The sequence below is a fragment of the Dunckerocampus dactyliophorus genome, chromosome 8, assembly GCF_027744805.1.
Source record: "Dunckerocampus dactyliophorus isolate RoL2022-P2 chromosome 8, RoL_Ddac_1.1, whole genome shotgun sequence".
Lineage (NCBI taxonomy): Eukaryota > Metazoa > Chordata > Actinopteri > Syngnathiformes > Syngnathidae > Dunckerocampus > Dunckerocampus dactyliophorus.
This window is the reverse complement of record NC_072826.1, coordinates 22342454-22357016: the sequence shown is the minus strand read 5'-3', so window position 1 is coordinate 22357016 and position 14563 is coordinate 22342454. Positions and strand designations below refer to the sequence as shown.

The 14563-nt window shown below is 41.2% G+C and overlaps 1 protein-coding gene across 1 annotated transcript; it reads right to left on the bottom strand.

The window, feature by feature from the left end:
- Window positions 1–949: 949 nt before the first annotated feature.
- Window positions 950–9919, bottom strand: LOC129185842 (serine/threonine-protein kinase 35-like). Its single transcript, XM_054783367.1, has 3 exons — window positions 9264–9919; window positions 7074–7814; window positions 950–2263 (listed from the first exon to the last, which is right to left on the bottom strand). Exons 1-2 carry the CDS (start codon window positions 9763–9765, stop codon window positions 7096–7098), a joined length of 1221 nt encoding a protein of 406 aa, XP_054639342.1. The 5' UTR covers window positions 9766–9919; the 3' UTR covers window positions 950–2263; window positions 7074–7095.
- Window positions 9920–14563: the final 4644 nt, after the last annotated feature.

The window sequence follows — 14563 nt, the reverse complement described above, 5'->3', positions numbered from 1 at the left end:
ATTCAACTGATTACCTTTTAAACAATGTTAGACCGATATTCGTCCTGAATGGAAACTTGAGAACCCAGATGGATGTAGTTGAATCATAGGAATATAAATCGATGTATCGATGTAGTGAATGAATCGTTACACCCCTAATAATTGAATGAGTCTCTTTAACAGAAAAGCTGCAACTGTACCATTGTTTACCTTTGAGTAAGTTCTCTGCAACAGAAGCAATCCACAACTCTCCGCCAGCAAAAGATGCTTTGTTTCGCACCAATATCCATACAATCCTTAGTGAAGACTCATTTGCACGCTGATGTGCTGTGAATTGATTGTGCTATGACTGTCGTAGATTTTTCAAACTGGGCACTAGTTTCAGAGCATATCAGACACTGCGGTTTGGCACTGGTTTCTGGAAGAATTAACATATATTGGTCCGTCCTTTTACTTTTAAATGTTTGGCTTTCGTTACTTTTGAGCAAGCGATGGTTCTACTTGAAGATTAAGCGGCTAAGAAAATGCATGGATGGATGATTGTCATTCGATCGGCAGGTAAACAATTTCATCGGCTCATTTTGAGCGACGTCACCGCATTTGTTTTCACGTTAACTGTAATAACTGAAGTAATTACGCCCGCAAACTGCCACTGCAATCGGTCCGCGAGCATGATTATATTTCCCATTCACTTTAATTGGTCATGATTCCGTAAAAGCCCATCACTCCGAGGTCCATCGTTTGGTGATGGCTGCCATAAGAGCTAAAGTGGCTCCAGTTGTCAGCAGAAAGGTGGCAGAAGAATGCAAAGAAGGTGGGTGGGAAGCACTCATCCACCCTGTAAATAAAGGGTTTTGCGGGCAGGTCAGCGATCCAGTTCGACGGTGCAATAGGAACAAGTGCAATGCTGCAAAGAGAAGACAAGGAGCTAACTGGGGGGGGACAGAAGGCGAAATAGGGCCAGAGCATATTGTATTTCCAAGCTTTATTGATGAACAAAGGAAGCAATAAAAAATTTGAAGCAATGAGTTCCACAAGTGAAGATACCGTTTGAAATAAAGACCAGATACATCCATCAGCACCACCTTCGGTGGTTTTATTGGTACAGTTTAAGGTTGAAAGCCATTGCATAGATGCCTAACAACATTCTTAGTGTGTGTATGCATATGTGTGTGTGTGTGTTCGCTCATCAACAACAGCACATAATGGATTCTTCAAGCAAAATAGAAAAAACTCAACTCAAGTGCCGTCATCTCCAACAGAGATTGGCCACATCTACCCTGCATGCTGCATACATTAGAAAAGGTCCAGAAATGAGGTACAGCAGTAAAAAAAAAAGAAAAAGGAAAAAAAAAAAAAAAAGAATCACAGTACATGGTGTAAACTTTTAAGGAACAAATCATTTGCTGGGTTGACTGCCAACACACATCAAATCAAGTGTTGAAGGTGTTGTGAGGAGGAGGAATGTGTTCAAGCAAGGCTCAGCAAAAGGTGTGCAGACGAGGTAGTGCATTCACACAATCATTGGTGCTTGACACATTCTACTTTTGTCATCTTAACACAACTGCCCCGTCAACAAGAATGAAATACTACAAGGAGTACTCATGTGCCAATGCTAAAGTAAATACTAGTACTTGTGTGTCGATGCTAAAGACCCTTGTATGTACCATAAATGATTGTAGAAAAACAAGCCATTAGCTAACAGTCAGCCAATTCCTAAAGGCACCATAGGTAAAGAATGTAAGTGGAAGGAGGTACAGTTAAACAATGTGCTTCAATGTGTCAATAAAACTAATTCTTTCTCCTCTTTAGTGGGTGTCCTTATCATTTATGCCATTGTCAGCAGTATTTTTGCTGGTATATTACGTGGTGATATAAATATTTAAATATGCTACTTAAGGTCAAAGACAATAAGAGAAAATGACAATGGCGTCAACAATATTTCTTTGATTGACAGGGTTAACCAATAGAATACTTTCATTGGAAGTGACAGAAACTAAAGCGGGGCTTTTGTTGGGGAGCAGAAAAAGGGTGGCTTCTCATGGATAAAAGGTGTCAGATCTCTGGAGAAACACGTAGAGACATCACACATTACACACAAAATACAATCCTAAATGATGGTCGCAAACAAAAGAGCACACTTGAGAGGGTGGGGACAAAGTAGCATGACAGTGAGTGGTGTGTGTGTGTGTGTGTGTGTGTGTGTGTGTGTGAGACTCTCCTGTATCTTCATTGTATTACACAGCAGGGAAGTGAAGTAGCAGCTCCAGGTAAAGATGCATGTCTGCAGGCACATGTAAAAAAAACCATGAAAAACGAGTATTAGAACAAGCACAAAGCTGACAAAAGCTACCAATTGGGGGTGTCCCAATCCAATATTGATATCTGGTATCGGGCCGATATCAGCAAAAAACAACAACAAAAAACGAGTTTCAGATTATGTCAGCCTGCATCTAAAATCTCCGATATTGGCACTCCAATACAGTCGATTCCAGACTCCGCCCCAGCACATCTACCCAGTAACAACCAGAGAGAGCACGTGATTACAAAAACAGCGTGTGCTAATGGGTTAACAGAGCCAATGCCAGAAAAACCAGTCGCAGCTCAGTGCAGCACTTGTCACAAGTTTCCCATGGTGGCACAGAACCTGTCAGGTTTAATACAACCCAACTCATTGCGCATTTGAAGTAGCGTCACACGGGATACTCCCACAGGATGACAAGAAATCATTTGCTAGACCAGAAAAAGACCAGCCCCGGACCGTGGTGAGTAAAGTTGGGTTTAAACGCTTCATTGAGCACCTCAAAACCATGCTATATTATGCCAAGCTGCCACTACATTGTGGATAAAACTATACCCCACATGAATAAGGAAGTAAGTTGGTCCTTTGTTCTAATGCCTACTATTACTGATTATTGTTCTGAGTTGTATCACTTGATCAAGTTTTTTCTAACAGTCCAAACAATAAAATAAGTAACAAAAGTATAATTCCAGCTGATATGGGATTGATATCGGTAATGGATGATATTCTAGTCCGCAATATCGGATCAGATACTTGACTTTTCATTTTTCACACCTCCTGGAAATTTATAATATCAAATTCCATACATGTGTAGGAAACCTATACACATTTACAACTTCAATTCTAGCATTTGCTCTATGAAATTGTATGAATTTATTCCCAACAGTCTGTTGGCTGCCCTGCCAGTAGTGTATGTTAGATTATTATTTTTTGTCCAATCAGATTTTAGCTTCTATGTGTTGCCACGTTCATCTAACCTGCCCAGGGCCTTCAGGCTGGCCCATGTCATTTAAACACTATTAGCAATGGAGCGGTTTATTTAACCAATCACATTTCGGATTCGCCAGTCTTTTGTATTGTATTAGCAAATACTCATTTCACGCAATCAATGAATTTCTCTTTGAGATAAAGTATCTGTCATTACAAATTCATTTAGAACCCTTATTTTTTGTTTTCCCGGTCATTCTGTCTCTGAAATAAAAGTCTTAAAAATGACGTTCCTATCTTTGTAAGGAAGCAAACATAGTAAATCATATACTACTTATTTTCTCCACTGTAATCCATACATTTTCACCACATTGTTGACTAGAACATTGTCACAAAGTGAAAACAGGACATTGTCTGTGAAAAGCAACAAGGGGAGATCTGCCAAAACCCCAGATACCACAGGAATTTACCAGCCAGTGCTGCCCCTACCATTATATGGGAAAGGGGGGCAGCCTTTACAGCAGGGGTCCACAATTACATTTGTCACATTTCATCATTTTGTGATGAAATGAATGCATATTGTCAAGCTTGTTCAGGTTTTATATGTGACCAACAAGAGAAAGAATAACAACAATAAACAATTTCAGAAATTATTAATTAAAATAATAATGTTCACAATTATTCAAACCCTAGGTTTACTGAGTCCAATGTCTTTCTTTTGCCTTTGTTGTTTATGACTGCTCCTGAACTAGACGATTCTTGTACGTGGCAACAAGCGTCCTTCATGTCTCCTGTGGGATTTTGGCCCATTCTTCCTTGGCAAAAGGCTCAAGCTGTGTCAGGTTAGTCAGGTTCCTAGCCATCACTCTGGTCTTCAAGTGTCGCCACAAGCCCAGGACTCTGACTTGGCCATTTTTGGACATTGACATCATAGTCCTTGAACCATTTCTTCACTACCATGGCGGTATGTTTTGGATCATTTGGAACATCAGTTGTGGTCGAGCTGGAGTATCTCAGCGATCGCCGTAGTGGGCACACCTGACATGGCATATATGTCCATTATACAGTGTATTACTTAACATTGTTTCCACGTAAAAAAAAATCATTTCCAAGATGTGTGGCTTTGAGCTGTGCCGGGGCGCCAGGATCGATTTTAGATGTAGCGGAAACCCTGGTGTGTCACGTCGTTCCGTCTGCGTGTCTGTTTACTGCGCCACAAATCCTTCGCAATAGAAGTTGCAACTGACTTTGTGATTCGCTTCGCCTTTCCTTAGTTGGGTGGAAAATTAGTTATCACCTGCTTGATGGTTCTCTGGTTGGCAAGCACTTCAGCTACAGGTTTTTCCCCTCCTGGTTCGGGTGGAAACGTGCTATGTGGTTTCTCATATTTGTTCCGTTACCAAAATATTTTAAGCTTGTATATTGTCTTGGCTCGTGTCCAGCTCATTTTTACCTTCAAGTATGTGATAGCCTAAGTGCTTCCAGACACTCGCTTTAAATCCAGCGGCATAGACAGCGACATCACCTCTACTCCATTCATTTTCAATTCAATTCGATTATTATGTGTCACCTTCCAGCTGAGCGACACGCAAAATTTGTGCGTGTGAAAGTTTGTGTATGTGCGTGTTCGTGCCCACGCTGGCTTGCGTCGCGATCCCAGAAAGTTGAAAAATGTTCAACTTTTCATCGCTGTCGCCTAGACGAGGACCAATCAAATGGGAGTTTCATTGATCGACCAATGAGCAGACAGGATGCTAATAGGTACACTATACAGTAGACGCCCCTACAACGTAAATAATCCGTTCCGAGAACCTTTATGTTATAGGGATTTTATGTTATATGAAGCGTAAAATACATGTAAATAGCCTAATCCGTTCCAAGATCTTCCCAAACTCACACCTTTGGGCCTTCAGAATATTCAACGTCCACCAAATATGGTGGGAAAATATAGGAAAACAGCATAAACATAGTAGAGTAACATTCCAACATAAAATAAGTTAAATAAGGTATAATGGTCGATGGGGAACGGCCGTATAGTCTAGCAACATCACTTAATTTCATACCACCTTCATGCTTCTGGATCATTTCCTGCTGTTGTTTCGATCGACAATTTTCCCTTTTTTTCTTCTCACTTACACTTGGTTTAGGGCTCATGACTACGATAATTTTAACACAAAGAAACGTAAACAAATTAAGAAGAGATTTCAATGCATGCAAACTAGTTTAAGTGCGACTAAGATGAGGAAGGGAGCTCACACACAAACTTGGACGCACTGGATAAGTCAGCCAATGAGATAAGAGCGTAGGCGGTGCCCCGATAATCAGTCAATGAGATGAGAGCGTAGGCGGTGCCCCGATAATCAGCCAATCAGAGCATGCATCAGAATTTGTGGATAACTTCCTGCTTCCTTTCGATCGACAACTTATCCCTTTTTTCTTACCACTTACACTTGGTTTAGGGCCCATGGTATGTACTTACGCACATACCACGCTTAAATATGCATTTTTTTTTTTTTACTAGTAAGCCATATTCAACCACGACACAATAAGATGTATTCATTAATCGTCCCTTGTTAAAAGCAGTTAATTAGTTCCACTTAATTGGACCCAACCGCGATAAATGAATTTCGCGATATAGGATTCAGTGTCAATAATAAATGAATATTTTCATAGTTACAGCATTGAAAACTTAGACTTTCTAAATATGTTTTTTGACATTATTAGAGCCCTGTAAACATGAAATAACATCTCTATAGTCACCTTTACACTACTATTATTCATTGTTTACATCACCAGCTGGCCTCAAATTTTCTTCTAGGCTTAAGAAGCCAAAAACTTACCACTTCCACACGGATTGGTAGGAGAACTTATTTTTCCCACTATCGTGTCGAACATGCCATGGCTGACTTCAGTTTTAAAGATAATGCAATGCAATTTTAGGTAATGTAATGTAAGGTAATGTCAATGTTTTTTGTCATTACTGCTGCCTAGGGATCGGAATACTACATATCGCTTGTAATTGAATATAGTCCACACAAACAGCCATCATTTAATACATTTCTGAAAAAACTCAATATGAGGGAGCAATAATCGAACCGCAATATTGTGAGGGACGACTAGTATATTTTTGAAAAACCATGACAGCACAAAAGATGCAAAATTTACAATGCAAAGTGGCTAGGGATTACTCTATTTAAAATTTGTAATTGGAGATCAAATATTTCTGTAACGCATAAATATTTGTTGTTTAACAGCAACAATTTGTATACCGACGTGTCTTTAAAAAGGTGCCTTGGTGAGGGTGTCAACCCTTGAAACCTGAATATGCCAACCACTTCCTGCTCCGGCGCTGCAAACCATGCAACATGCATGCGCATAATGATTGGAAATGTGACAAATCTGTTCTTTGAAACCACTACTGGTAACATTTGCTAGCCGGTAGTGTCATATTTTTTGGTTGGAAAAAACAAGGCTGAATAGGGACAGCACCTTTAAAATGAAATGGCAATTCCAAGCTAAAAAAGGCAAACTCCTCTATGCGCAACCGTGGGATGTTGGATGCTGCAATAGTCACATGATCACAAACACCAAGTACAGACATCAAGGGAAATGTTGAGACGCTAACAAACCAAGTGACTTAGGCTCAGTGATCGCTGGTCCCGGGTCAATATTTTCTTGAAAAAGTTTTGCTGACTGTTTTCTACGCTGCTACAAGGAATTTAATGTACCTCAAGACATATGAGCACAATAACTTTGTAGCCCATCGTAAAATAAAAATATACTGTATTGATATTGCTGGAGTTTAAGTACGTCATTTGGACAAATCAAAGAGACTGTGTTTAAGCAGTCGTGGAACTGTTGTTACCTGAGAAACGATCCCGATGACATCATGCAATGCATGTAACCTGGTCCATTCTGGCCTGTAGCTCCAGAGCATCTGGTCGGTCCTGAGGGTTGACGGCAAGCATGTCCAGCAGCAGCTTCCTCACTCCATCCGACATGCACGATCGGCGCTTCTGCGGGATGTTCAGGACCATCTTTGGATTCTCTAGCAGCGCCTCACCCACTGGCACAATGTCCGCTCCTTGTCTCACATACGTTCCGAGGAGCTCTCGCTTGGACTCGGCATCGATGAAAGTAATCCTCTCCAACATGGCCCAAATGATGATGCCGAGGGCAAATATGTCCGCCTTGGCTGTATAGTGACCTTCCCAGACTTCAGGAGCCATGTAGAAGTCTGAGCCACATGCTGACGACAACCAAAACTTGTTCACGTTGACATTTTTGTTCTTGTCCTCGCCTATTTTGCCCTCAATAGCATTTCCTAAACCTGCACAAACTTTGCTCAAGCCGAAGTCTGCCACCTTGAGGACAGGAGTCCCTGATCTCTCTGAGATGAGGATGTTGTCTGGTTTGAGGTCTCGATGTACAATCTTGTTTTGGTGTAAGAAAGCCACAGCACTGGTCAGCTGGAGCATAAAGCTGTTGTTGGTTTGCAAGTCGGGCCGCCGAGACAAGATGAACTGGTTGAGGTCACCTCCTTCACAGAACTCCATGACGAACCACAGGTAACACGGCTCCTCTGAAGGCGTGAGCACTCTCTCGCCTGCAACACACCCACTTATTCAGTAAACTCGTGATAGATTTAACACAACAAATGTGTACACTTAGACAAATACCTGCAATTAGGTCAAATACCATTGCTATCATTTAGATGACAATGTGAATGGCATTTATTTAGAAAATGTTTAAACATTTTGTTAGTTTATTTACGTGAAGAAACTTTACAGAGTGGATGGTTAGACCTGTATACTTGCTCACTTGAACCTTCAATCTTCATTACACACACAGGCCTGCCTATCTGTTATATGTCTCCCTTAAACCTGTACCCATGCGACCTGTGTTAACTGGGACGCTACCTTCAAACTTAGCTACAGCTTCTGTCATTAATTCAACAGTGTTTCTCGCCTTCTCTACCAAAGTTCTGCCACAGCTGTGTTTACTTTTTTTTTTTAAACAGATTCTTTAAATACTCAGAACTACACAGTGGGCTTGAACACCTCATCGGTGCACAATGCTTATTAGGAGGAAGGAGACAGGTAAGAAGTTGTTCATCGTTCTGTGTGCATTCTATGAACAAGTACAGGTAAATCCTGGGATTCAAGTGTGGGCTCTACCTGGTCCACTCAAAGACATTCACAGAGTTGTCCTGAAGACACTCCTTTGAAATCTCGGTTGTGTGCATAGTATTGTAACGCTGAAAGACGGACAGTCATCCCAGTCTGAGGTCATGAGTGCTGTGGAGCAGGATTTCATTCAGGACGTGTCAGTACATTGCTGCATTCATGGTTCCCTCTATACTGACTAGTCTCCTTACTTTTAATGAATATTGCATCATGTACTTATTGTTCTTATTACCGCTGTGCTTCTTCCTACTCCTTTTCCAAGATGAATTGTTCAAGCGTAAACGTGAGATTCACGTCAAAGTCACATTGTTTAGTATGTTCCCAATAAACTAAACCAAGAGTAAAAGTGGCCATAACCTACAGTATTTGGTCGGGACACAAACTGCCAGATGTTTTTTTTCAAGTGTCAATGAAAGAGTGTTTGTTGTCATATAATAAATGAATGATGACGAGGTAAAGTGTGATTATATACAGTACAGTGGCGTGTAATAATGACATTATGTGGCCAACAAAAGTGACTCCATTTTGGAAGAGGAGCTCGTCAACAAATGGACCCATCCCCCCTTCAGGCTGTCATGGCGACAACAAATAGCCTGGATCCTTCAGGAAGTCAAAAAGGTATAAACAAGCGTTCCCTTTCCTTCTTTACGCCAATGAAATATTACTAACGTTAGGCTGTCAACAGGTCAAATGACATTAGATTTGAACAAAACTTCTAGTTATGTACTCGTGTTTGGACATGGTGACGTCAGTACCAATGCAGCTGCTAACTAGCTTGATAACAAAATCAGTGCTAACGTGACTCAGCTCAAACGCCTCACTTTAACATTAAATGTGACGTATCTTTATTGTCTAATGCCAATTCTCACCTTTGAGAGACGTTTCCACCAGGCGAAGATACTGCTTTGAGCGTTTGTTCCCATGACTCATTTTCTGGGCCATCCCGTTCCTTTGAAGGACACACTCTTCCAACTGAACCACATTTTGGTGGCGTTTCTCCAAACTTGTCAGAGCCCAAAACTCCTGGAGGGCGAGCTCGACGTTTTCCGGCGCGTCGCACCGGAGCTTCTTCACAGCCACCCTGGCACCAGACCTTCGGGCTACCGCTTCGTACACCACGCCGTATGTGCCCCTTCCCACCTCGCGGATCAGGTTGTAGCGTGGGGCCATGATCTTCCGCTCCAAGTTGCCCTGCTTGAAAAAGCCGACGTCGTCCCCCATGTCATGATCGTCTCCTGCGTTGTCCACACTCAAGCATCGTAACACGGTGCTGTCGTCAGCTAACCCAGCTGTTAGCCCCGCTGCTAGCTTGGAGCAGGCTCGCCCGCGCCTCGTGCGTTCTCGCCAGCTATCGCCACCAACTGTGGTCATTGTCAATCACTTGCTTCAAACGTCATGTTTTCACTAACTGCAGTATTGATAAGACGACGCGGTCATGGTTTGAACCAACGGCAGTGCGACCGTGTTTTGAATCGCCACAACAGGAACTAACTTGCAGAGCAGCATGAGGGGAGGGGCGGTAGGGTTAGTATCTGTAAAATTAACGGATACACTTCCGGGGAACCCCTCAAAATAAAAGCGTGAACATGTTGAACTGTGACGTGAACTGATGAGCATTGCCTCCGTTCATTCTGAGTGGGCCGCTTACATTTGCATTCCCGATAGACAACTACCGTTGCTACTTAATAAAGGAATAAAATATCAATAGCTCCAGTGTTGTATGGTGGTTCAAGCTTGTCTTAAAAGGTGAAGGCATTTATTGCGACATGCAACATATTTAAATGTTTAACTCGTTCAATCTTTACAAACTGCACTTTGATCTCGATAATGTCAAAATACAAATTATTTCCAAATTGAATGCGGTTTTCCCACGACGTTCCAGCAGCATGTACAACTTGACCAGCTCCAGCGAGTATGGGGTGACGCGGTTCAGTTCAAGCAAATAACTCACAACAAATATTGTATGCCCGATAACGTTTACCCTACTCAATACGTTCACCGTTAGTTTCCATCCAACGGTCACTTTCATATTCAACATATCATCCAATCCAATCCACTTTATTTATATAGCACATTTTATAAACACTGTTTCCAAAGTGCTGCACAGACTAGCAAAACCATACATAATAAGTAAATAAAGGAATGTAAATGTAAATAAGTAAAAATTACGACAATAAAAACAAAGATCAAATAGAAACAAAGAAACGTACTACAATAAAATATTTAAAACAAGAAATCGAAACAATAAAAGCCAAAAGTCCAAGAAGTCGGTAAAAAATAAATAAGTAAATTTAATTTAAAAAACTAAAATAAATAGAACCAATAAAAACTTAAAAAATAATAAAAGACACAGAGGACCACACAACTCACGCCGAGTTAAAAGCCACAGAATAAAAGTGGGTTTTAAGACGAGACTTAAAGCTTTCAATTGTGGGGGCCGTTTTTACATGAGGGGGGAGAGTGTTCCACAGCTTTGGGCCGACTACAGAAAAGGCTCGGTCTCCCCTGGTCTTAAGTCTGGTCTTAGGCACCACCAGTTGGAGCTGGCCTTCGGACCTCAATGTGCGCGCTGGAGTGTAAATTTGGATGAGGTCCGAGATGTACTGAGGGGCCAGCCCATTCAAAGCCTTAAAAACAAACAATAAAATCTTAAAATCAATTCTAAAACGCACAGGCAACCAGTGCAGGGAAGCTAAAATTGGGGTAATATGCTCCCTCTTTTTGGTTGCTGTTAAAAGCCGTGCTGCAGAGTTCTGGACTAACTAAGCGAGAGAGTAATTTATGGCTTATTCCAGAGTAAAGGGCATTACAGTAGTCCAGACGTGACGAGATAAAAGCATGCATGGCTTGTTCGAAATGTTGCAATGATAAAAATGATTTGACTTTGGATGAAAGCCGAAGATGACAAAAACAAGATTTTACAACGGCATTGATTTGTTTATTAAGTTTAAAATCACTATCAATGATGACACCAAGGCTGGTGGCTGTGGGACTGACATGGTTTTTCATGGGACCCAAGTCCAAGTGGGGGTCATTATTATTAAGGATGATAACTTCTGTCTTCCCCTCATTGAGCTTTAAAAAATTTTGAGCCAACCAGACCTTGACGTCACTAAAGCACGAGTCAGGGGGGCATCGTCATTTCTTGTGATTGGTAAATAGATCTGGCAGTCATCTGCATAAAAGTGATAGGAGATGCCATGCTTTCTAAAAATTGTGCTAAGTGGGATTAGGTACAGAACAAATAGGATGGGCCTCAGGATTGATCCCTGGGGGACTCCACATTCAAGGTCACCAAGTCCCACAGTAAGGCATCTCCCTGACAAGTATGACCTAAACCAATCAAGGGCAGTCCCCCTGACACCCACACAGTTTTCCAAGCAAGATAAAAGAATAGTGTGGTCCACTGTGTCAAAGGCAGCAGTCAGGTCTAAAAGCACTAAAATGGCTGAACCACCAGTATCAGTCATTAAAAACAGGTCATTAAAAACCTTTAAAAGTGCAGACTCAGTGCTATGAAAGGCGCTGTAACCTGACTGGAAGGTGTCTAAAATCCCATTTTCATCTAAAAAAGGCTGCATCTGTGCAAGAACACTTCTTTCTAAAATCTTTGCGATAAAAGGTAGTTTAGAAATGGGCCGATAATTTGATAAAATCGAAGGATCAAGACCTGTTTTTTTAAGCAAAGGTTCAACAGCAGCCTTTTTACAAAAGGAAGGAACAATACCAGAGGACAGGCTGCTGTTGATGATATTACACACATAGGGGCCAATAGTTGCCCACACCTCCCTAAAAAAGCGAGAGGGGAGTGGGTCAATGGGAGAGGAAGAAGGCTTAAGACCATCAACTACCTTGGTAATGAAGGCCAGCGACACAGGTTCAAACTGATTAAAAACTTTAGAGCACTGTGTCACTGTAGACAAATTAAAAGAGGGGGGTGATATATTGGCTCCTATAGACGCAACCTTATTATTAAAAAAGTGCAGGAAATTTTCACAAGTGTCAGATGAGACTTCCAGTATCGTGGATGGAGTGGGATTTAAAACAGAGTCAATAGTTTTAAAAAGAACACGTGGGTTGTTCATATTTTTTTATATCACATCTGAGAGGTATTTTGTTTTCTCAGCCTTCACTATGTTTCGATAACGCCTCCAACTGGCTTTGAGGGTTTCAAAGGAACCTTGCAGACCACCTTTCTTCCAACTGCGCTCGGCCTTTCGGCATTCGCGGCGTGCTTCTCGTGTGACATCGTTGAGCCATACATCCTGTTATCATGCAACTCTTCAATTTATAGCTGGATGTTAGTTTGCCTATGAAGGTACTGGCCTAACGTCAGTGTATAATTCTAATATATAGATGCGTCAATTAGTAAAACAGGCTTCTTCACTGCTTGTAGACGACATGTTTACTGTATTTCAATAAAGTTCAAAGAACAACAAGGACATGTTCACTGTCCTCGTCAAGCATGGCACTTCACGTGGACCATTTAAAGCTCCCGAGAACACGTGTTAGCGCATGTCGCCTAACGGGGCATTTAACGGGGACCAATGATGTCACCTTCAGTCGGCCGCACTGATTTTACTACAGCATGGCATCATGGGAATTTATTGAGTATTGAATTTAGCATAAAGCCAGAGGAAATAAACTTGAAAAAATATATATGCAATAGTAATCATTATCTATCTATCTATCTATATATACCTGTATATATACACAGACCTGATCAAAATCTTAAAACCATTTGAAAAATTGCTACAAAAATTGCAATTTGCAACAACAAATGTTCTCAGTCAGACTCAGTAATGAGTAGCTCCAACATTCTTGTTCATCACTTCAAAATTTTGTTTGGGCATGCTTGATGCGAGTGTTTCCAGGAGGCTAGTGGGAACATTGCTCCAAGTGGTGAAGAGCGCTTCACGAAGGTCATCAATTGTCTGGAACTGATGGCCATTTTTATAAACTTACCTTGCCATCCATCCCCAAATGTTCTCTATGAGATTTAAATGAGGGGAACATGCAGGATGGTCCAAAAGAGTGATGTTATTCTCCCTGAAGAAGTCCTTGGTCAAAAAAAAAAAAAAACCCACAGACGAGGGATGCCTGCTGCAACATCTGCACATAAGCACCCGCCGTTTGACGACCCTACACCACCTGAAGCTCCAGTGTTCCACTGAATGAAAAAGCATCACAGATCATGATGGACCCCCCTCCACTGTGCCAGGTAGAAAACATCTCAGGTGGGATCTCCTTGTCATGCCAGTAACGTTGGAAGCCATCTGGACCGTCAAGGTTACATTTTTTCTCATTAGAGAATAAAACTTTTTTCCACCTTTCAATGTCCCATGTTTGATGCTCCCTGGGAAAGTCTAAACAGGCAGTTTTGTGGCATTGAAGGAGACGAGGTCTTAGAATTTGTTTTTTTAAACCCTTTTCCCGCAGATGCGGTCTGATGGCTATTGCGGTACAGTCGGTACCAGTAAGGGCCTTAATTTGGGTCGCCCTGTGTCTTGATGGACTGCCAATCAGATCTTCCAGCTCAGCGCAGGTGTGATTTTTTTTTGGGTCTACCACTTGACTTTTTTGTTCCATAATGCTCAGGATCAGGAAAAAATTTCAAATGACTGTCTTACTGCTCCCAATTTTGAGCAGATTTTGGCTTTTATAGCCTGTGGTCTTAAACATTTTATCAGGTGACAAACAACCTATTTAATTTGTTTTTTTTTGTTTAAATTACAAGTTCCAAATGTTTTTTGTCTCTCTCCCCCTTCTTGTTTTTGCATATCGTAGCTCTACTTGAAACCTCATTAAGATCCAAATGTGCAAGTCCTAGCAATTTTTCAACTGGTCTTAAGATTTTGGTCAAGTCTGTGTATATATACTGCTCAAAAAAATAAAGGAACACCAAAATATCACATCCTAGATCCTAGATAAATTAATGAAATATTGTTATTAAATATTTTGGTCTTTACATAGTTTAATGTGCTGACAACAAATTCACACACAAATTATCAACTGAAATCAAATTTATTAACCCACGCAGGTCTGGATTTGGAGTCACACTCAAAATTGAAGTGGAAAATGACACCACCTGTTGTCTATTCCTTTGCTCAACAGCATGTGAAATTGGTTGTCAATCTGTGTTGCTTCCAAAGTGGACAGTTTGAATAAC